The 23,048-nt window shown below is 43.2% G+C and overlaps 1 protein-coding gene across 26 annotated transcripts in view; it reads right to left on the minus strand.

Moving 5' to 3' along the window:
- Positions 1 to 283: 283 nt before the first annotated feature.
- The window catches only part of Pex5l (peroxisomal biogenesis factor 5-like), a 195,377-nt gene continuing 172,612 nt past the window's right edge, over positions 284 to 23,048 (minus strand). For 20 of the 26 annotated variants that reach the window (XM_006535507.3, XM_006535506.4, XM_011249693.2 and 17 more), the window contains 7 exons: positions 11,104 to 11,220; positions 9,031 to 9,174; positions 8,120 to 8,190; positions 6,686 to 6,883; positions 5,394 to 5,559; positions 4,829 to 4,986; positions 1,989 to 3,231 (listed from right to left, as the gene is read on the minus strand). In XM_006535507.3, the coding sequence (XP_006535570.1) occupies positions 3,027 to 3,231; positions 4,829 to 4,986; positions 5,394 to 5,559; positions 6,686 to 6,883; positions 8,120 to 8,190; positions 9,031 to 9,174; positions 11,104 to 11,220 (1,059 nt within the window). In that variant the 3' untranslated portion in view covers positions 1,989 to 3,026. Of the gene's footprint in view, positions 3,232 to 4,828; positions 4,987 to 5,393; positions 5,560 to 6,685; positions 6,884 to 8,119; positions 8,191 to 9,030; positions 9,175 to 11,103; positions 11,221 to 20,919; positions 21,058 to 23,048 lie in introns of all 26 variants that reach the window. The other 6 variants (NM_001163516.3, NM_001289505.2, NM_021483.5 and 3 more) reach the window with 2 other exon arrangements.

Below are 23,048 nucleotides of genomic sequence, written 5' to 3' on the forward strand. Positions count from 1 at the left end.
ATCACTGAGACTGACTGGTTAGAAGGTTCTTCACTCTTCATCTCTACAGCGCCACCTATAGCCCAGGAAGACCTTAACCTCCCGATCTTCCTCTTGCACTTTCCAAGTGCTGGGATTACTGTGTACACCAACATGGTTAGTTTATGCGATGGTGGGCACGTGGTACCCACTGAGCTACATCCCCAGTCTCCCTCTGTCCTGCCTCTTCTGTGCATAGAGATATTCTATCGGAACTTAGCAATGATGAATGGTTTCCTCTGGATTTTCATCCAACTTACTGGCAAAATCAGTCCAGGGAAGCCACTGAGTGGCCATCGCATGAATGAATACCATCCTCAGACTCCTCCCAGGGCCTCAAAAGAATGCCTCAGTGTTTCAAAAGTGAACAGGCAATTTCTTGCCATAAGAAGCACTAACAGTTCTGCATTTAAAAAGCATAGAGGGGGGAAAAAAGCAAAGAAGACATTGAAGTTTACTGCTTAGTGTCTGCTAGGGCTCTATTTCACACATTTTTACTTTTCAGTTATTGGTTTTTACTTACTATCATTATAATGCCACGGGTTGCAACTCTTTCCCTCTTAGCAGTACTTTTGAACTTCCTGACAGGTGGTAGCCTATAAACATCTGGACTGTGATGGATAGAACTGATGGAGTGGATAAAGTCCCATCAAATGCCCTACAAATTGTTCCCTAATGGTAAAGTGGAAAATTGTCAACTGTCCCCTAAAATAACTCCCCAGAGTTTGAAGTTACTTTTTATTCTAACGGCAACATAAACTTGGGCCACAGTATTCAACACAGTTCAGCAATATTCAAATAAAGTCAGACTTCTCATATTTGTATTAGTTGGGCTGTATTTGTGAAGTGACATGGAGGAGGGTATGGTGGGTCAGCATCCTGGCAACATCAGGTGCTACTGAGGGCCTGGAAAAGCATTATCATCAGCAGAAGAGTCATGAACCCTTGGTTCACAAGCTTGGAAGGGACTCTGAGGGGTTCACATCACCTTGTCAGTATGTGATACTTGGAGTGAGAAAGAAAATAGGAATGATCACTATACTATCAGCAATGTCCCAGCAGGCAATGCCACTGTCTGCAGTCTGGCCCGAAGAGGTCTTCCCAATCTGTTTCTAGCAGTCTAGAAAATTCTGCTCCTCAAAATACACTTGAGCTGTTCTTTGCTGCTCAGACTATTAGAAAGTGTGACTTGTTTCCGTGTCCAGGAGTGGATGCCCCGATGCCTCCCAGTGCCTGCTGCCAACCTGGGGCTACTGCTCTGCCATAGGGAGTATTGACCATGAAGAGCAAAGCCTGAGGCCACTACAGTGGTCTTATCACCTTGTCCTTAAGAGCCAGGAAGCTTAGGTGACAGCTAAGCTTCAAGGACTTGTAGTGACCTATGAACTTCAGGCATCTCCCAAACCAGGGAACCAGAGTGGTCCAGTCTGCCTCTGGCATGGTTTCAATCATTAGTAGATGACTCCACAGTCTATATCTGCTTTCACCCAAAGTCTGGACGCTACAATTGTTAGTGAAGTGAGTTATTAGTGAGCAACGGATATGAAAGTGTTGGGATCAGACTACTTTCGGGAAGACTCTGAAGGCAGGAAGGCTACAGAGGGGAGACAAATAGGGCAGTTTACTAAAATTTGAGCTAATCAAAGTGTTATTTTGTAGTGTTTTGCCAACATTTTTCTAATTTTTAAATGAATGCATCTTTTGAAATGACCACTAAGCGCCCAAACACCCACTAAGTAATCTGAAGAAATCTGTAGGAGGCCAACAGTGAAGTCAGATTTCTCGGCCAGTGGAGAAGGTCTGGCTATTGCTGAGTGTTGCATGTGTCTTCCTGCTGCTCTGTACTGCTGGGTTACAAATGTGACCCTCCTGTCACTTACAATGTGAGGATGTGGACAGTTGGGGTGGGGGTGGGGGTGTGTGTGCAGTGGCGGGAGGTGGTAGTGGTTGTTACGGAACTCAGGAAACACTTCGACTTTAGGAAAATTGTATTTAACACGCTTAAGAAATACCATTTGAAATAGTAACAGTTTAAAGGAAATATCATTGTGCAAGGCAGTTAGAGAGCCAGGAAAACAGGATATTAAAACAAGTTTAACACAACTCATTAGAAATTGCAGAATCGCCAAGCTCCCTTCTGCAGGGAGAGCGCCCTGGGAACTTTGCTTCACAAGAGATCCATGGGCTCCCAGAAAGCACACAAAGAAAATTGTGTTTAACATATTTACATTCTATGCAAACACACTTCCCAAACCCTCTGCTAAGAAAAACTATTCTTATAATTTTTTTATTTGGTCCACTGAGCTAACAACTCTGAGTTCTGAAGTCTTTTATCCCACCCTTCCCTACCCCCCAAGTTAGAAACTGGAGCAGCAAGCCAGAAGCCCGGCAAGGCATAAATAAGATATTAAAGTGCTTATGTACAATCCTAGAAAGGATTTCATTGGGAACAGCAAAAACTTCTAGTGCAAAAACTGCTTTCGCCAGCAAAGCTCTCTGTCTCTGAAAACAAAGGCTTACAGTCAAGGTTAGAGTGGGCGAGAGGGAAGCAATGGCTGCATGTGTACATTTGCCAGTGGCCCAAACTATGTTCAGTCTTGCAAAAGGGTAGACAAAGACAGCCTGAGTTCACTGACTGTGGACAAATTGTCATGTTATGTCCCAAGAGTGTCCCTCAGATGTGCCACCAGCTGGGACAGGAACAATATAACTCAAAGTACACTTGCAATTTGGAAGCGAGTGCAGTTACCTTATCTTGGTTTGTCCTGAGAATCTCAGTTCTTCTCTTGACCCCGACCTTCGCTTTGTGCTTTTGGGTCTGAACAGAGACTGGATCTGTAGAAATCAATTCCCTTGGCTTATATGACCATGGCCTTTTGCCTCTCAGCTTTATCCTTTTTTAAAAAAAATGTGTTTTGGAAATTCATAATAAAATAGTTTTGTCCCTTTTTAGTATAATAACACAGAAGACACATTAGTATCCTTTATTATTCTTGTCTTCTTTTCCTTCAAGGATCCAAATTGAAAGCTCTCAGGAGGACATCCAAGTCACCGAGGTTGGCGGCCTGGAAGAGCTCCGGCTGGTCCATCAGCGACAGGGCAATCCTGAGGGCGGCCCAGATGTTCCCGGAGATGGCAGGGTGAGGGACTTGCTGCTGGTTCCTGCTCTTCCTCTGCAAGCTGAGGGCAGTGAGGAAGTTGCTGACCGCTTCTCTAAAGAGGGAGAAAAAGCACATCTTAAAATGCTATGAACTCCAGAGTCAGCATACTAGAACAAATCAACAGATCAAGTTGTCTCCCTAGGTCTCTCCAGGACTGCTGGGCTCCCTGGTGTGGGTCTCTAGCTATTTATTCTCCTGTGAGCACCCATTGTTAAATATAGTGGGCCAGACAGAGAAAGGAAAAGCCAGTTAGCGAGAAAGGAGGCTAACACACCCACTGCTAAGTCAGTACATTTCCACCGCACCAGGAACGACTTGGAGATGGGATCTGTGTGCAGAAGAAATCTATGTACCCCATCTTTAAGAACAAAAACGTCCCCCCCACCACCGCCAAAACAAAGTGATCTGAATTTGCCTGGTGGTGGCAGAAATAAGTTGATTAAGTTTCATTATTAGACCACCTGGGCTTCAGTCCCAGCTGTTGAGCCTTAGGCAAATTTCTTTGCTGAAATTCAGTCCCTTTGTGAAGAATAGGGATAGCAGAAGTCATTTTAGAATTTTGCTGTGGAGTGCCTTGGAGCTAATTTCTGTAAAAGCTTTTATGTTAAGATCAATAGTTCTCTAAGTGTGGTCTGGGGAGCCTGGGGCTTGTGAGGGCAAAAGATTTTCATTACAAAACCGAGGGAGGAACTTGACCCTTTCACTTTCATTGCTCCCCTCCCCTGTTCCCCCTCACCTGCTGACCTCCCCTGACACCTCCCCTGCTCACCTCCCCTGCTCACCTGCTTGCCTCCCCTGCTCCCCTCCCCTGTTCACTTGCTAGCCTCCCCTGCTGACCTGCTCACCTCCCCTGCTCACCTGCTTGCCTCACCTCTCCCCTCCCCTGCTCCCCTCCCCTGTTCACTTCATCTTCTCACCTGCTTGCCTCCCCATGCCTGGGAGCATGCCTATGAGATAATCCAACAGACAGAATACAAAGGCCGAAAGAAACTGCTTCTAGTAAGCCAGGTGTTAAAGGAGTTTTCCAAAGCACAACACAGTGATACTCTTCTTTCTCAGCACAGTTTGGTTTTGGGGAGTGATTATTTTCTTGTGAAGCATGTTATTTCTGATGACACACAGTGTTTTATTACTTTCCAATGAATCTTTTAACATGCCCCAGTTCAATTTCTGATAGATAAAACTCACATTTTCCAAAGGCTTTGGCCATTTTATTGTTGGCAGGAAGCGTAAAGGGACCTGGGGGCAGGGGAAGGAGCTGGGCCAGCTAAGTTCCTGGCTGTTCAGTGGCTTTGCAGCTTTTTGGGCCCCTGACTGTGCCAGGACATTTTAAACCCATCATTTAAAATGTTCCTCCTTAGTGTTATTAAGTTTTAAAAATAAACCCACATTTTAAAATTTTTTTTCTTTCCCAACTCATTCTATCTGTACATCAGGTTTAGAACAAACTGTATACTTGTTTGTTTTGCCAAGCAGTGGACCCAAAACCTTCCACAGCAGTTTTACCAGGTCCCCATCGGCCATGTCCCTCTCCAAGGTTCTTTTTTCCTCAAATCGCCAACATTAAACGTTTAACTCTTCATAGTTCACACAGAATCCCATGGATGCTGAGTCTCCGTGCATCTTGCCTGAACCCAGGCATACCTCACCTGTAGGCACCCAGGTTGATGCAGCTGATCCCCAGGTTGTATCTGGAGCGGATGAAACCTGGCTGGATCTCCAGTGCTCTCGTGTAGGCCTCCACAGCTTCCTCACTGCGGTCTCCATTTGCCAAGGTTGCCCCAAGACGGTTCCACAGTGAGTAATCCTTATGACAAAGACCAGAGCTCTTTAATCTCCAGGAACACTGTGGTAGGGTTCCCACAACCCCCTGCAGGTGAAGCAAGCTGGCTGAATGCTTATTCAGTGCTCATGAACAGGGTCTGGAATGAGTTGAATTACTAACAATTCTCCTGGGTTAACTTGGTAGAAAAAAGATCTTTTTTTCCTCAAAGGGCAGTGGTCATTTGATATCTTGTAATGAACCTTTCTATTTTAGGCATTTTGGTATGGACAGTTGTAGTGGTGTATATGTGTCTACTTGAACTCGCTAGTGGCAGAGGTAAAACATAGAAGGAATGTACAAAGCTTCACTCATAAAAGCTTGCTTGTTACAAAACAAACAAACAAACAAACAACAACAACAACCAACCCAGCTGTGCTGGAATTTCTTACCTCTGGCCGAACTGTTAAGGCAGCATTAAATGCATCGATTGCTCTATTGAACTCTCCACTCAGGTGGAACAGAACTCCCAGACCTGTCTGCAGGTCTGGGTCAATCATGTCACCATTTTGGTGGGCAGCTTCCAGGTACAACTCCTTCACTCCTTCCAGAACAGAGCTATGAAAGGAGAATCTGATTCAGTGCCCAGGAAGATGGAAGCCCTGGGGCTGGAGTTACAGGCAGTTATGCAGTATTTGATATGCTTGTTGGGCCTTTGGAAGAGAACTATGGTCACTTAACCTCTAAGCCATCCCTCTTGCTCCAAATTGAAAGTTTTCTTTAAAAAGTTTAGGAGCTGCGGTGACAACTCAATGACTAAGAGCACTTAATGCTCTTGTAGGAGACCTATGTATGTTTCCTGGCACCCATATAGCAGCCGACAATGATCTGTAACTCCAGTCACAGGGGCGTGACATCATCTTCTGGCCACTGCAGGCACCAGGCATGCACTGGGTACACAGGTCTATGTGTAGGCAAAATGTCCATTTCCATAGAAATTTTAAAAAATGCACACATATCTTAGTTTAATGAGAGGACTATTAATACTGTATTATAAAAACATTGTCAATAGTCATGAATATGCAATAAAGTACACATACAAGCCACATTAAGGTTCTCATGGGATGAGCACTGTGGGCCATGTGCTCAAAGATCAGTGTTTGATCTTTGAAGCTAAGCTGAGCAAGGATTCAATGAGAAGGAGTTAGCATTGGGATTCATTGCTAAAATTTAGGACACAGATTTCCTCTGACAAGGGACTTAGGTCTATGCACCCCTAGTTCTCAGAGTACTGGTATTAACTCCTAATCACTTGGCTTTGAAGTACAGTCGGTGGGTAAATGTCTATGAGTGGCCATCATGCTGGTTATGTTTAAAGGACAACTTCTGAGGTTTAGAGATATGTTCTCCCCCAAAACACCAGCCTGTAACTGTGTGGCAAGGTGGCAGAACCCTGTAAACTGGGCCTGATCGTAGGAAGTTAGATCATGGAAGCAGTGCGGGAAGGAGAAAAGGGGAACCTTGACATCCCCCTTGCTTCCCAGCCACCACGAGGAGCTATCTCGTGGACCCTGTGCCTTTGCTTTGATGCCTCACTACATCACAGGTTTTAAAGCAATAGGCTAACTGACCACTGTCTAACTCTTTAAGAATGTGAGCTAAGAGAAACCTTTCTTCATCACAAGAGGCTTATTTCAGTTATTCTGTCATAGTGCATAGAAGAATTCCACATCGTGAGGACAACCTGTCAACTGGGGATTTAGACATCCGCCGTGTGAGGCCTGGAGAGCCTTTCTTGTTCTTCACAAGGTACTTGTACTTTGGGTTTTGCTTAATCCAGTTCTTCAGTGCCTCACAAGCATCCTGCTGGTGGCTGGTGTTGGTGTAACTTACAGCCAAGGCCATCAGAGCCTTCAAGTTGTTGGGCTGCAACTCCAGGCACCTCGAGAGAAGGCAAAACACCAATGGTTACAGAGAGGTACTTTATACATCCTCGAAACCTTTATTAATTAAAATTTGCAGAAGTTAAGTTTATTTATGTCAAGTCACTTGAAAGTGCTTTATTTCTTCAAATGAAAACCCAGACCAAAGAGTGTTTTTAAAAGAGGTTAAAACATCCTCATGACAGCAGGATTTGTAACTTTAGGTTTTTAAAAATACTTATTGCATTTTATGTGTATTCTGTGGTTCTGTGTACCATGTTTGAGCCTGGTGCCCATGGAATGCAGAAGAGGGCACTGGATTCCTGGAAATGGAGTTATTGATGGTTGTGAACTACCATGCGAGAACTGGGAACTGATCCTGAATCCTCTGCAGCAGCAGCCAGTGCGATTAAACACCAAGTCCACTTTTCCAGCTCTAGCTGTGTTAATGAGCTTTTCTAAAGCTGCAAGAAGTGTGGTTGCTGTATCCATATTATCTTAACTCCCATAATTGGACTTGAACAAAATTTTGATGCATAGAGATGGAAGGCTAGACAGCATTTTGCAGAGGAGAGGGTGATATCTTTGTTTCTAGACTAATGCAGGTGTATAGATATCCCAGGTTATTGTTGTCCCCTGAATCCATTTCTACTGGCCTCTAACAGGACTTTTCAAACTTAGAAGTGCAAAATAGAGACTATGCCTATTCCAACACTGGGGGCTGCAGTGGATCTCAGGTGGGAAGGTCTGACAAGCCCAAGATGATGGAGGTGCTGGGAGATGCACGTGCCCAAACTCTGAGCGAGCATCAGGATCCACTTGGAGATTTTTGTGCTAATGATCAGGGTTTCAACACTAAGCAAGTCAATCGTTATGTCTAAGACATCTTACAAAAGAATCCCATTGTGCTTTGCATGCAGGTTTAGAAATGATCAGTCCAGAGGCTGCAGCTCAAAGTGATCTAGAATTTGCATCCTGGGATGGGGGTTTAAGTCTTATCTCTGTTTCACATGATCTAAGAGGCCTTGGCATTCCCTCATTTCCATCGGTTCTCAGGAAAAGTCTCTCAAGGAAAACACAATGCTCCAGTCAACTTTTGAAGGGAAACTCTCAGTGGTTTGGGAAAATTAGCTCATCAGAGCTATGTAGGCGTGGCACTTGGCAACCCAGCACAAGCCTTGGACAAATTCTAAGAGCCCACAGGCAACGTTCCACCTGTCCCCAAGTACAGCAATTTCGAACTTAGCTTCATGTACCTCTGGAGGGCGACAATAGCTGCCTGCTCATTTTCATTCTCAGCCTGGGTTATACCAAGAAACTGCCATGCCTGTGAGAACAAGACAAAACAGAAAACCAACCAACCAACCAAAAACCCAAACCAAACCAACACAAGAAAACAGACAAACACAAAGCAGACTGTTACCATTGCAGAATGAAGCAGGCTTGCTTGCTATTTTAGTTAGTTTAGCTGTGATCCCCTGTGGGGAGCACACTTTATTACAGGGAAGCTACCTGAGGGGAGGACCAGCCACACCCTCTAGGTTCTACTCCTCTGTGACCCCAGACTTTATTTACTCAGCCCTCCAGATGAGGCACAAAGGTATCCTCTTAACCCCTGCTCATTTCCCCAACTCTTCAGCATTGTATGCCGGGACTTAGTGTGGTTTTGAGTAGACAGTAGACATCCCATAAACGTTGGGAGAGTAAATGAGGGGTGATACATGGTGTGACTGGAGACCCTGACAAAAGCCATTTTCCTTCCTAAATACCACGGGGGGAGCCTCATGTTTGCCATTTTTTTTTTAAAGGCTGGATGGTCCTGTGAGGCCCTGACTGGCCAGGACCTCTCAATGTAGAACAGGCTGGTCTAGAACTCAGAGTTCTGCCTGCCTCTGCTCCACCCCTGTGTTGGGATGAAAGGTGTGTACCACATTGCTATCTCTGTGTTTTCTGTCTTTAGGTTTTATCTTCAGGGGCTCTGGATCTTAAAGACGAGAAGCTCAGTTAGAAAGTAGGCAATGTATTGCTTTCTAACATAATCAGCCCAAGCCAAGGGAATTGTTGTAAACCTTGCTGACCATGCACCCTGCAGCGTCCCCATCTCATTCTGACCCCTTAGCACACACAGGCACTATCCCAGTCTGGACAGAGGGAAGGGCAATGCCACCTCAGCGTCTCCAGGGTCCTGAAGAATTGCAGCTTCCATGAACAGGATGGTGACAGGCAGGTCCCCTTCCTTCAACCTTTTTAAGCCTTCTTCAAATGCTCCAGGCCAGTCCTTGAAGGGATTTTCAGTGTGGAAGTAATATCCCTGTGATACAGAAGAGGCTGCAGCATGACTGATCCACGTCCTCCTTCTAACATCGAGTAAATCCCTCAACAACTTGTTGCCTCATGGGGGCTATAGGTGCCTCTACTGAAATTAAATCTTTTAAAAAGATCTAACAAAATATGTAAACACTCATCTAGTATTTTCTATGCATGTGCCAATTAGGCAAAAGGCTCATACCCAGTCTTGAAATTAAGCCCTGCTTGGTTTTGGGCTGTGGTCATCCTGTGACTCTAAAATGATTTAGATAGCTATGTTAAATTTATCTAACCAATCTGATTAATGGACATTTTGATTACTTAAAAAAAATTGAGAGTGTCATGGTGGCTCATACCTAGAAATTCTGAACACCGGAGACAGGCAGGAGGATCACCCTGTGTTTGCGAGCAGCCTGGGCTACATAGTAAGCTCCAGCCCAGCCTGGGCTACAAAATAAACTACTGTCTCAAAGGTTATTTTATTTTCACATAAAGCTACAGTGAAACTTCATGTTGCAGGTTTTGTTTGCATTTGTGTCTTACTTTATGCTAGACTGGAGGAGGGATGCTTTAGAGAAAGCCCATGGACTGACTGTCTTTAGACCTTATGGATGCAGCTGATTTGCTTTTGGGTTAAAATATCTCCTGTAATATTTGAGACTATCATTTGTTGCTGATTTGCTTGCACTCATTTTCATAAAGTCCCTTTTATTTAAGTGATACAAACACACCTGTTGAGATGTACCATGGTGGTCTTCATCTTCCATAGGTGCTCAGAAAGGAAAAATACTGTCAAAAGTCAGAAGATCTGCCTGGTACCCATGATGATGGGTTCCCATGGTGATGGGCTGAGTCAGTGTTCAGGTGTGTGGATTGCAGCCTAGGGTCTGGTGAGCCACACTGTCTCCTTTACTTAGATTGGATATATACTTTGTGTGCAGTTAGTTTAAAAATTCTATGTTTTGAGATTTACCCAAACTCTTGAGGGACAGAGACCACTGTAAAAAGACATTTTGAAAAGCATGGTTGACTCTAGATTCCTTAAAATCAGTGTTCAAGGTTTCCTCTACATAGGGCAAAGCACATGCTATGCAAATATTTGCTACACTGAGTAAAACGTCAGAACCATTATCCAGGACTGAATACTATTGAGACTTAGTTCATATCCCTAAACCATGAGGTAAATTTAGTCAATAAATATGTGTGTGTGTGTACACATGTCTCTATGTATACATGTGTGTTCATGCATATTTGAGTATTCTCAAGTGTATGCATGTATACATGTATGCATTTTTATGTGAGCACATGTGATTTTTTTTTCTGTCTTTCAGGGTACTTGCTATTATAAATGAAATTAATTCTAATTAAATTCTAAATTAAAAACACTAAGTGCTTTTTAAAGGCAGAGATCTCAAGGAAGTTGGAACTTAAAGGGCAATCTCGCTGGTGGTTCACTGCACCTCCCTATTTTCCAGGTCCCTTATTAGGGGAGTATCTTTGTATAACCCTTGGGCTCTACTGGGTTGTATGAAGACCATTCTTTGTACCAAGTGTCTTTGCAGATAGTACAATAACACCATAAAGCCTGGACCTTCTGTGTGGTATGTAACCAGGACAGATGACTGACAATGAGCTACTGTGGGGTTAGTCCAATTCTTGTACAACTCACTCTGAAAGTTCTGTGCCTGACCACAGGGCAGGTTTTGGGCAGGTGGCAAACTGTGGGAACAGTGATAAACAGGGACATTTCATTTTGAGGAAGCTACCCTCAAACACCAGAGCGACCCATTTCCCATCAATTACAGTTTCTTCTAGGTCATATTGACATCAAACTACCTCTAATTCTTAGTTTTGTTTTATCTTTTAAACAAAGTAGCATGTGATCTGATGAGTCTGAGGGCCCCTGCTAGCATTTGAGGACAGATTGCATTACCTTCTCACTGGCCGAGACGGTGACTTGGTTCTGAGCTTCCTGGTTCTCGGATATCCAGTTCCTCCGGGCCATTTCCTCCCATTCTGCCTGCATCTTATCCCAGAACTCTGTATCTGACTAAGAAGCAGGAGAAATAGAGAGAAATGGACTGAGAATCACACTGTGTTTGTTTTTTTTCTAGAGATATGGTTTCCCTTGTAGGTCAAGTGGGAGGAAGAGGAGGCGTATTTAGGTGGGTGGGCAGAGGCTCAGCAGCACGAGAATCTTCTGCAGGGTCCCCAGTGGTTAAAGAGGATCAACTCTGACTTTTGGTTTGTTTGTTTGAGACAGGGTCTCCTGTACTGCCGGCTGGCATCAAACTTACCATGTAACTAAGGAGGACTTTGAATACTTGATCCTTCTATCTCCAACTCCCAAGTGTTGAGAGTGTGTGCACTACATTGGTTTTTTGTGGTGCTGGGGATCAAACTAAGGGATTTGCACATTCTGGGCAAGCACTCTACCAACTGAGCCACATTCCCAGCCCCAGCTGTGATTTTTCTCAGTGGAACAGTAATCAGGAACACTGTCTATACCAATAAATCAGCTAACAATTCACCACGGTTGCTCCTCAGTTGATGATGGTGTTATCGCTAAATAAATCTACAGCAAGCTGATGATACTATAAACAGACGTTAATGAATTAATGAACCTAACCTACTGAGCACTGTGCCTTAATGACACAGCCCACTGCAAAGTACTGGGTGTATACTTTTGCAGTTGTGTGCTTGACTGATGAGTGCTACCCAGCACTGGCAGGGGGGGGGGGGGAGGGCGGAGCCATACTGCATATTGACAGTCTAGGTGAAGGTCAAAATTGGAAGTTCAATTCATATTGAGTGAATGCCACTTATACACCATTGTGAAGTTAAACTATATTATATTAAGCTATCCTAAGTTGGGCACCCCTGCACTTTGAGATAGTTTCAAATGTAGTAGTAGATGTAGTTTAAGAAGGGAGGCCTGAACCTGAGTTGCTCCTAGAATATAAAGATTTGAAGCAGCTCTCTTGGGCTGCCTAGGCAGGGACTTAGGTAGCCCTGGGTACAAACCAAGAGGACTGATCTTACTGTGTGCAGAGCACCATACAAGGAGGGCAGAGAGCCTGAGTTTATTGCTCTGGTGAGGGAGTCACAGGATTTCAGTTCCTTTGGATTTCAAGGCCATTGACTCTTGGTGCAGGACAGGAGAATCTCACATTTGCCTATGCATCTTTGTCGTTTCTGTAGAAAGGTTCTGTATGCCAGTAAGTATTGTTTTCCCTTTAACTTTCTTATTCATGCCCTATCAGGAAAGCCAGGGCATTCACCCTCTTACTTCATGAGGGGCAGTGTGGGCTCCTCAACTCAGATAGAACTGTCGGTATGAGCTGCCCCCCTGGTTGGCTTCAGTGTTACTAAGCCTGAAGAGAATACTTCAGTTATCCAGAGCAAGTAGAAAGAAATGAGTCTCTCAAAGGATCCAGGAGCCATGAAAGCGAGAGTGGTACTTCTCAGGGGTAGAGAAAGATGGAGGCTTGTGGGTTCTGGCTTGAAGAATGTTGGTGCACACCTTCTGATAAGTTCCTGGCCTACCTATTTCACCTCAGAATCATGAATAAAGGAAGTGGGCCACAGTGGTTAGAGCCCTGATTCTCACTGGCAGGGAAACAGGATGATGCTGAACTTTTAGGGATCACCTAGGGCCCCATGGCTGATAACAGCAGGAAGGTTAATATTCCCTAGCACTGTGTTAGCTGCCCAAAGCTGTGACCATCTGTGTCACTTTCCAGATGCTTGGAAGGCATCTTGTTTTCTTTAAACCATAAGAAGCAGTTGGAGGAATTCCTTGGGCACCTCAGTCTAGAGCTGAGAATTGTCTGTGATGAGTATGGTTTTCTCAAACAGCTTTAGAACCTTAAGTCTGGTGACTTGCTGAAGTTGCCCTGGTTAAGGGCAACCTCCTTTCCATCCTGCTGGCCTGCCAGGGCAGTACCAACCTGACCTGAGAGTTCTTCTCCAAAGTTGCCTAAATGATCATCACAACATATTTATCTTGAACCCAAGCATTTAAGGAATAAGAGTCACCCAGTATGATGTACTCCAAGTTATTGAATAAGCAGGAGGTCTTTGTGTCCTGTCAGTTCTGGACCAGTCATTCCTATGACAGAAATGGGTTCTGCCTTGAGAGGCCTTCCCTCATGATAGCAGCAGGTAGACTGGTAATGTCTGAGATGTAAGCAAAGGGAACAATGTACAAGCTAAGGTTGGGGATGAAAGGAAAAATTTCTTTATAAGGTATCTTCCTAGTAGACACCAAGATGTGCAAACAGGAGAATCTCAAACAGCAGCAGCCCTGGGAAACATGAGGCAGCACACTGGAATATTAACAAGGGATGGAGAGGCTGAAGGAGGGAGGGGTTCTTGTTTCAAACTTTGTATTTCCTGAATTTTCTGTGATGAGTATGGTTTTTCTTTTGCAACTAATTAGTAACATGAAACAACAAAACCCCTAAATAAATTTCTTTCCCTCTTTTAAGCCCCGTTAAGCCTGATCATGATCAAATACTGACAAGTATGGAGGAAACATCTCAAAGACGCAGGTTCCATCAGTCTGTGGAAAAGAAGAGCCCACCAGGGAACCTTGCAGTGCTGATCTGATTCCCATCATCCAGCCGTTTGAGAGGTTAGTGTCTTCACATCCCTAGAAAGTCAACCACTTACCCTCTCGAGAGTCCTTGGGACTTGAAGCCCTCTCTAACCTGAATGGAAGATAGAGGGCTTCCATAGGGTGTACAGTTGAGGCACCTTTCCCATATTCCACTCTAGAGGAGTACATGTGTAAATCCTACCTCCCTAGGAAACAGAGCTTCAGGTGAGATGGGGCTGCTGGCTCCCACTTAATGAGATTCAGCAAGATTTACTGTTTCCACTTAAACTAAGTCACAGCAGACTAATTAAGCTGCAGAGCACAGTTTTCATTTAATTACAGAATACTTTTAGCGTCATCAATTTCCACTCAGTCTTAGAACCCGGACTTCACTGCCATAGCTGCAATTAACGCAGCTCCCTGCCCCATTTTTAATGAAGTTGAGAAAAACCTCCAATGTATTTGAATTTTAAACATTTTAGACATGACCAAGGGATTTTATTTACTGTTAATTTCCTTAGCTGTTCTCTGCTCTTAGTAGACCATTTTTCAGAATAGATATATAACAAATGCATCTGCTTATACCAGGTAGTGGTTTGAAGAATGGCTCCCACTGGCTCCTATTAATGGTTTCCAGTTGGTGAAACCATTAGGAGGTATGGTCTTGTTGGAGGAGGTGTGTCACTAGGGGGATGGGCTTTGAGGTTTCAAAAAGCCCATCTCATTCCCAGTTAGCTCTCTTTGCCTCTTGCTTGTGGATAGATATGTAAGCTCTCAGCTACTGCTGTGGCGCCATGCCTGCCTGCCTAACACCATGTTCCCTTCTGTGATGGTCATAGAATCTAACCCTTTGAAGCTATAAGCCTCCAAATAAACAATTCTATAAGCTGTCTTGATCATGGTGTCTTGTCATAACAATTGAAAAGCTGTTAAGACCCACTAGAAGTGAGTATTTTTTTAGGATTTGTTTCCATTTTAATGACAGCCTTCTAATCATATCTACAGAATATATTCAAAGCCAACCTGGGATATACAATATAGTGATTAGGAAAACAGGTTCTTTCTGACAGACATGGGGTCAACTCTTTACTCCATGTATGACTGTCTGCAAGTCCTCTCTGGGTATTGTTTTCTTTATTCTTGAAATGAAGATACAATAGAAATTTGGGTGAATTGTTCTGATGAGAAAATGAGAATGATGTCAATGATTTGAGTGGATGTTTGTGGATGTCAGCCACAGATGGGAGTTCTATGTTACAGGCCCACCCCCAAGGCTCAGGGATTATATAGGAGGAGGGGGTGAAAAGACTGTAAGAGACAGAAGTTGGAGAGGACTGGAGTGAAACACTATCTTTTGGACATGATGGAGGCACTGAATCTACAAACCCATGGCAACTCTGATTGACTGCATAAGATCAAGCTGTCCAGCACTCCAGCATGAAGGAAGCAGAGGCTCACCAGCCTCAGCTCCTAATGGAGGAGCTGTGAAGAGCTGACGGCTGCTGGGGGTTCAAGAGTTAGTATTCATTAGGGGTATGGTACCTAGTAGGCAGACCATGTTCCAGGGGATGACCCTGTACTTATCAGTATATGAACAGCATGAACTAGAAGCAGTGGGCTATTTAAAAAGAAAGAGAGCTCCCAGAGTTGGAAAAGACTGATGGGTTATAGAGAGGAAGGAAGGCTAATAGTATCCAAATACATTTTATGTACGTATAAAATTCTCAAAATAATGTAAACATTATAATAAAAGTCTTTGTTGTATTTTTATATCATTGAGGATAACAGAGAGTGCAATGAGATATTTTTTATGACCCCAGAATTCCATTCTCTCTGTTATAGGTGGTGTGCTGACTTAATTTCCTGTAAATACCTATTTCTCTTTTAGACACTTCTCTTCTTTCCATTTAAATCTCTGTGTTCCACCTAATTATTCAAGAACTAAGAACAAGGTTAAGAAAATTACAGCAGAGCCTCTTGAGCGGGCTGTTAAGTAGCAATTAAAGCCATGTTTATGAATAGCATTATAAACTCTGGATGTTGTGTAACGTTCCCTGGTGCTGGGCAAACAGGCTGTAGGGAACATGGCTGCCGATGAGTGTGCCAGCAGCAACGCTTTAAAGGGATGCGATTGGGAGAAATTTGCTCCATAGTCTTTTCTTGTACTTTTCAGAATATCCCCCCCCCTTTTTTTAAATTGTTAGCAAGCATTTTATTTTGGTGGTATTTTTTTTTTAAAAAGAAAGCTTAATTGTTTCAATTCTATTCCAGTGTCTTCAATGACTTCAGAGTGTGTCAATTTCCCGCCCCCCCTTGATGTGGTACACGTGTGCAAGGCTTGTGTATACATATGTATGGTGTATGTGTGTTTGTATACATAAGTATGGTGTATGTGTGTTGTGTATACATCTATATGTTGTTATGTGTTGTATATACATATATGTGTGCGCTTGTTGTGCATACATATGTATGCTGTAGACTGTATTGTATATACATATGTATGGTGCGTGTTATGTATACATATGTATGCTGTAGACTGTGTTTATCTATATATATGTAATCTATCTATCTATCTATCTATCTATCTATCTGTCTGTCTGTCTGTCTGTCTGTCTGTATGTATGTATGTATGGTATACGTGTGCTCAGAGGCTGATTAATGTCCATTGTCTTCCTTCCTCAGTTGCTGTCAGCCTTATTTTGGAGGATAGTGTTTCTTACTTGCTCAGCTAGGCTGGCTGGCCAGAGAGCCCCAAGGATCCCACACCCCTGACTCCCTGGCACTAGGATCACAGGCGTGTGTTGTGGTACCCAGGTTCCCATTGTTCTGAGGACCTCTCAGATTCTCCTGCTTGACTGACAGGCAAGTTACTGACTGAGTCATTTATCTAGGCTCTGGATCAATTCTATACCTCTGAATTCTTTCTGCTTAGACATTCTATGCTGATGGCTTGAGATATGTGCTGTGCATATATGTATGCACTATATGTATATGAATATGTGTGTACCTGTATATGAACATATGTGTGCTCATGCTTATCTGTATGTATCCATATATGTGGCAAGTATGTGTGTGTGTTCACAGTTTTTGGAATTCAGCTTAAAAATTGCATCAATTGAGACCCAGAATGTGGAGGTGGAAATGAAAATATATCTTGCCTACTTTTGAGAAGACAAATCATTTGATAGTGCTTAGCTTTTCAATAGCAACCCGTTATTCAAAATAGCCTTTGCAAATATATATAATTATGTATGCAGAATGGACAAAGAACATGAAAAAGTTACTATTTAGTGTACTGGCATTTCTCAGCAGCTTCTGGCCTTTCTTCCCCCACAGGGTTTTTTTTTTTTAAATTTATTGTTGTTTTTAATATACCATTTAAAATAACTTTACCAGGAGAAGAGCTATGATAAAGGAACTATTCTGGTAGTGGATAAATGGTAACTTCTGTGGCTGGTCAGGGTCTGAAAAGCTAATAGCATAGAGATATTGCTTTATTTAGGAACAGGGGCTGGGGGGGGGGCAGCTCTGAAGTTAGAGCAGGCTAGAACTCTAGGTGTGACCTTCAGAATGAGTAGTGTGACCATGAATAAGGAAATGACTCTCTCTGTGTCCCCAGGGCATTCTGTGGGAGAAATATTCACTGAGAAGGATTTTGTAGGCTGAGCAGCAAGTAAAATGATAATCTTGGACTGGTACATAAAGCTGTGCTCAGAGGAAGCTCAGAGTACAGCTACCTGTCAGGGTCCAGGGAGAAGCCAGCTTCTCCTTATTCCTGTTCTTTTCATGAGAGAATGAGCCACCAAAAGGACCACTTGGTTAGAAGGATCATAAAGAACACAGACTTTCTATATTTAATACTAATTTAGATGGGATAATAATGTAGAATATTTCCCCCTATCCTTTTCGAATTTTTAAGAACTTAACCAAGTCATAGTATTAAAAACTGCGTGACACTGACCTAAAAACAAACTCATAGGTTGGTGAAATAGAAGGCTCAGCTATGTCTATGTAACTATAGCTACAAAAAAATACATTGAAGAAAATACAACATTATCAATGAATGGTGCTGTGAAACCCAGATTTTTACATGCTAAAATGAAGCTTAATCTTATCTCTCTCCTTGAACAAAGTGAACTCCAAATGACTCAGGGAACTCAACATAAGACCTGAAGCTGACAGACAATAAGGTAGGGAATGTGGCTCAACTTATATGCTCTTTAAAAAAGATTTTTAAAAATGTGTTTGGTGTTTTGCCTGCATGTATATCAGTGCACTATGTGTGTGAAGTACCCACAGAAGCCAGAAGAGGGCATCAGCTCCCTGAATTTGCAGTAATAAATGGTGAGTCATCATGTCGTTGACCAGAACGTGGGTCTTCTGCAAGTGCAGTCAGAGTTCTTAATTGCTGAGCCATGGCTCCAGCAGGACTCCCATGGTGCAGGAAGTCAGACCAACAGCTGACAATATGGGATCTTGTGAACTTAAAAACTTCTGTACAGCAAAGGAAACTTGTCAACTGGGTGAAGAGGCAATCCACAGAAGGGGAGAGAATCCTTACTATGAGACAGGGATTTGTGTTTAGAATATGCAAGAAACTTTGAAAAATAAACATAAAGAAGACAAACAACTCAATTAAAATTCTTGAAAGAAGAGAGGCAAACGGTCTGGAGATGGTTTAGAAACCGATCAACATTCTTAACTATCAGGGAAACACCATTAAAATCATTTAGACATCCCATCTCACTGCAGTCAGAATGGATGTCATCAAGAGATCCTATAACAGATGTTAGCGAGCCTGTGGAGGAAGATAAATCCTTCTTCATTGTTAGTGGGGGTAGAAATCAATACATCTATAAAGAAATCAATTTTGGGGAAAGTTCTTAAAAATGTAAGACCAGAACTAGTGTGTGACCGAATTGCATTAATCCTGGGCATAGACTAGACAGACTTTACATCCTGAGACACTTGCACATTCGTGTTCATTGCAGCTCAGTTTACAGTAGCTACGAAATGGAATCAACCAGGATGGCTGTCAGTTATGAATGAATAGGGAAAGTGCGGTGTATACACTTAATGGAATATTGCTGGGCTGTAAAGAAAAATTACATACTTGAATTTGCAGGCAAATGGAAAAATTATACTGACAGAGGTCATCAGAGATTCAGAAAGAAAAATAAAAATATTCTACGTTCTTTCTCATATATGGATCCTAGTTTTAACTCTTCTGCTTTGTACTCTTTAACTGGAGCACATGTGGAAGTCGGGAACAAGCCACTGAGGGACAGAGGATAGCAAGATACAGGTAAATGAAAACACTGCATGGCAATCTATGATCTTCCAACTCAAGAACACATTCAACTAGAGGGGACAGGAGAGCACAGTGATATGAGAGGAGATGGGGCTTTACTTGAGTTAACAGTTTCAGTGGGGATGGGGGGTTTGGGAAGTGGAAAAGCCAGGGAGTAACTTAGCCAAAGTTAAGGATACATGAAGAAGCCTTATGGAAATCCTCGTTTGTGAACATATCTATATATCTACAGATGGAGTTTGAACACAAGTACCCTGTGTAGGTAGACAATGAAGTTCCCAGAAGACATGGACTATTACATGATTATATGATTATATGATATATTATATATCACAGTGCTAGGCACAAAATACCTTCCTATGAGTTACTGGTCAAGGAGGTCCCAGAAGCATCCAACAAGATACAGAGTATTGCTCTTGGCTCTGCATCATAACTAGGTGGTAGAACTCCATGGGTGAAGATACCACTTGGAGTCAGGAAAGATATAAATCAATGTTGAACCAAGCAGGGAACTCTCTCCCTGCTGGCTTGCTGACATGCAACCAGAAGGTGCTATTCAGGCTGATGGAGGGGAAAAGACATCAGGGGTCTTACCCAGTGCTGGGCCATGCATGTTACAATACAACAGATTTCTGCTACCCTTAACTTTGATTGGTGAAGCTTCCTTTTGTAGTGGGAGGCAGTCAATACAGAGACTCATAACTCATCAAAGTTGAGGGCTCAGCTGGGAAGGGGTCATCTATATCAACCTCCACTATCCAAGCCTCTGGGAACATTGGAAAAAAAATGACTTAAGAACCACTGAACAGGGAGGAGACTATGGAATGACAACTTCTGGACATGGGATGGCTGTTGCACTCAGCAACTCATAGGGGGTGTGGTGACCTGCACAAGAACTTTACAAGATTGAGACAGTCTCTAAGGCCCCACCACATGGGGGAGCTACTTGCAGTTGGTGGCTGCTGAAGGACAGTCATTTTCCTCTGGCTGTGTGCTGCAGTGGATGACTATGTACCATGTATTCATGGGCAGCAACAATAAGACTGGGTTACTGATGATAAAAAATACATGGAATTAGGATAGAGATGCGGTGTGTACTAGGGGAAGTTGGAGGGAAGCATTAGTGGTATACAGAGATGACCACTTTACATTGTATACATGTATGAAACTTTCAAAGAGTAAAAAAAATTATCATTTGAAAAAGAAATAAAAAGAAACCAAAATTAAAATTAAATTGTATTCCCCATGCTCCCCACACACAAAAACCTGGCTCTGTCATTTTGTCAGGAAAAGTCCAAAACCACCACCACCCCCACACACACAACTATACTGGTTATGTGGTTGGTTGTGTACACTGTTATCATGAAAACCTCTCTTCCTTGTTACCGTTTTCTGTGTGTGATCACGTGTGAATATATACATGAAGGTGAGAGGTCAGCCTCGGAATTATCATTTTGTGGGACAGGTCTGTCACTGGACATGGGGTCCTCCTATTAGGCTGGATTGTGTAGGCAGTGAATCTGAGATCTCTGTCATCTCCACTTCTATTGCACTGGGATTACAAGCGTGTGCTAATGTGCCTAGCTTTCTGTGGTTCTCATGCTGTGTGCCTTTTCCCCACAGGTATCCTGATTGAGTTGTCTCTCAGCCCCTTTTCTTTCTTTTCCCTCAACAACTTGGCTGCCCAGATGTGAAAACAGAACCTGGTTTCAGCCTGTGATTTCTGAAGCTTGGGTATAAGGATGGCTCAAGATGGCTTTCTGCAAGCCAGGACCATGAGCATTGCAGAACACTCAGGCCAGAGTTTGGTGGTAGTAATATGGACATGCCCCCTTTACCTTGAACTGGTATCTGAGCTGTGTCTGAGGATTGTGGCGCTAGGTGTCTTAACTCTCCCTTTATGGCCACCGAGGCTTCAGAAAATCTCCAGATGGTCCAAATCATCACACATTCTTTCTGTGTATTGATTTATTGGTCTGTGAGGATTAATTTGGACAGAATTAGAGAAACATTTTCTCTGCCAAGGATATTAGACATTGGATCTAGCTTCTTGGCTGTACCCAATTTCAAAACAGCAGATGATCAGACCAATAAAATGCCAGGTGGAAGACTCCATTGGCTTGGAAGGAAATTTAGTCTGTAAGCATCTATTCCACAAACCCTGACAGATACAGATACACAGGGGACCAATGGACCCACATCCCTGCATTTCAGCTGCATAACTCTAGGCAGGGGTGGTATCTGCCAGGTTGAAGCAGGATCCATTACATAATTAGAGACACAGTTTGAAAAGCCAGACACACATGTTGAAAAAGAGAAACAAGACTATAATCTAATGCCTTCTAATGTCTTTGTAAATTTTTTTTGTACAGATTTTCTTTGATTGAAGCAGACTTAAAAATATGACAGGCAGCATTTCTTCCAAGTAATTTATTATGTATCTGTTTACATTTAATTTGCATATTCAGCAAATTTTACTGCCAGTCTTCCCCATTGTAAGACAGTGTTTTATCTCCCAGGGTAGTGATGAAGAAGGGAGGGGCTGAGCTTGTCTTCAGAGGGTGGGGTTTGGGGGACAGAGACAAGGGTATAGGAAGGGTGCAGTCTGGTGACAGAGGAAATGATGGAAGGGTACAGTTTGGGGACCTAGAGGAAGGAAATAGAGGAAGGGTGCTGTCTGGAATCAGCGGAGAAAATGCAGAGAAGGAGCAGCACAGAACTATGAGGGCAGAGAGAAGGGCAGAGAGGAGAGGATCTGAGCTGGACTTAGGGTTCAGTAGTCAGAGGCCCTGAAAGTCACCTGGGACTCCAGAGTCATACAGAGGTTAGCTGGGTCAGAGGGCAAGGTGAACATTTCTAGAAGAGGGCACACTGTGCACAGCATCTGGGAAGACAACCTGGCCTGTCTGGGAACTGATGCTTTATTTGGGGCCAGTGTAGACATTATCCTGGGAGGAGTCAGGGTTGAGGGTGAAGAGCTAAGAGAGGTGAAGGTTATAAAGGACTTTATAGTTAGGTGAGTGGATTTGGACTGCTCTAAGGAAAAAAATCATTATTTAAGTCTGTGTTTTAGGAAGATTACTAAGAATGAAGCAGAAAGTGGGGTAAAGAGGAACTTGCATTCCCTACACTGGTGTGGGCCTGGTTTGAACTGATGCCATTGTCTACATTAGAGACAGTGGAAAGTAGAGTGGGGTGTCACCAGCAGAGATGGGGATACATGGTATATCTGAGAGACAGGTCACAGGATAAATAGGACAATTCTTGGTTAGATATTAGTGCGGGAAGAAGGACGAGAGAAAGAAGGGAGACAACAGAAAGGTCGAGGACGAGATGATAAGAGAGGGAAACAGGCCAAAGGAGAAGGAGGGAGGGGAGAGAGAGCTATGAAGAGCCTTATGAGGGTATTCGGTCTGAGATAGAGATTAGGAAAGGCCAACAGGGCTGTGATGTAGAGTTTGGATCTGACATAAATGCATGGAGTTTCTTTGGGATGCTTAGGTATGGTGCAGAGTACACTGTGGTCTGTGTGGTTTTTACGGTTTCAAGGGTGAACCTGAGTATTAGATTCATGAAGTCACACCATCTCTGGTTAGCTTCATAAGGGCTCAGCAAGGTCAAGCTGATCAAAATTCCAGCCTAGATGGGAGAGATGATTTCCAGGTCCCACCCCTTACTGAGGAGCTACTGGTAGTGTTGGCAGCAGCTGGGGTTGGAGACTCATTCTTCTTAGAGGATTCCCCTGCTGGTAGTTTTCCATGTTCTAGTGGATAACTCCACATTCATGCAAATGTGTGTAGCACAGATGGGACTTCTTGATTTATATATGATTTAAAAAAAAACAAAGTAAGGAGAAAGTTATGTGGGATACTGGGGGTAGAAATGGGAATGTATATGGTCATATTTCATTGGATAAATATATGAAATCCCCAGAGAATAAAAACATTTTTAACGAGAAGTTCTGTGT

The sequence above is a fragment of the Mus musculus genome, chromosome 3, assembly GCF_000001635.26.
Source record: "Mus musculus strain C57BL/6J chromosome 3, GRCm38.p6 C57BL/6J".
Taxonomy (NCBI): Eukaryota; Metazoa; Chordata; class Mammalia; order Rodentia; family Muridae; genus Mus; species Mus musculus.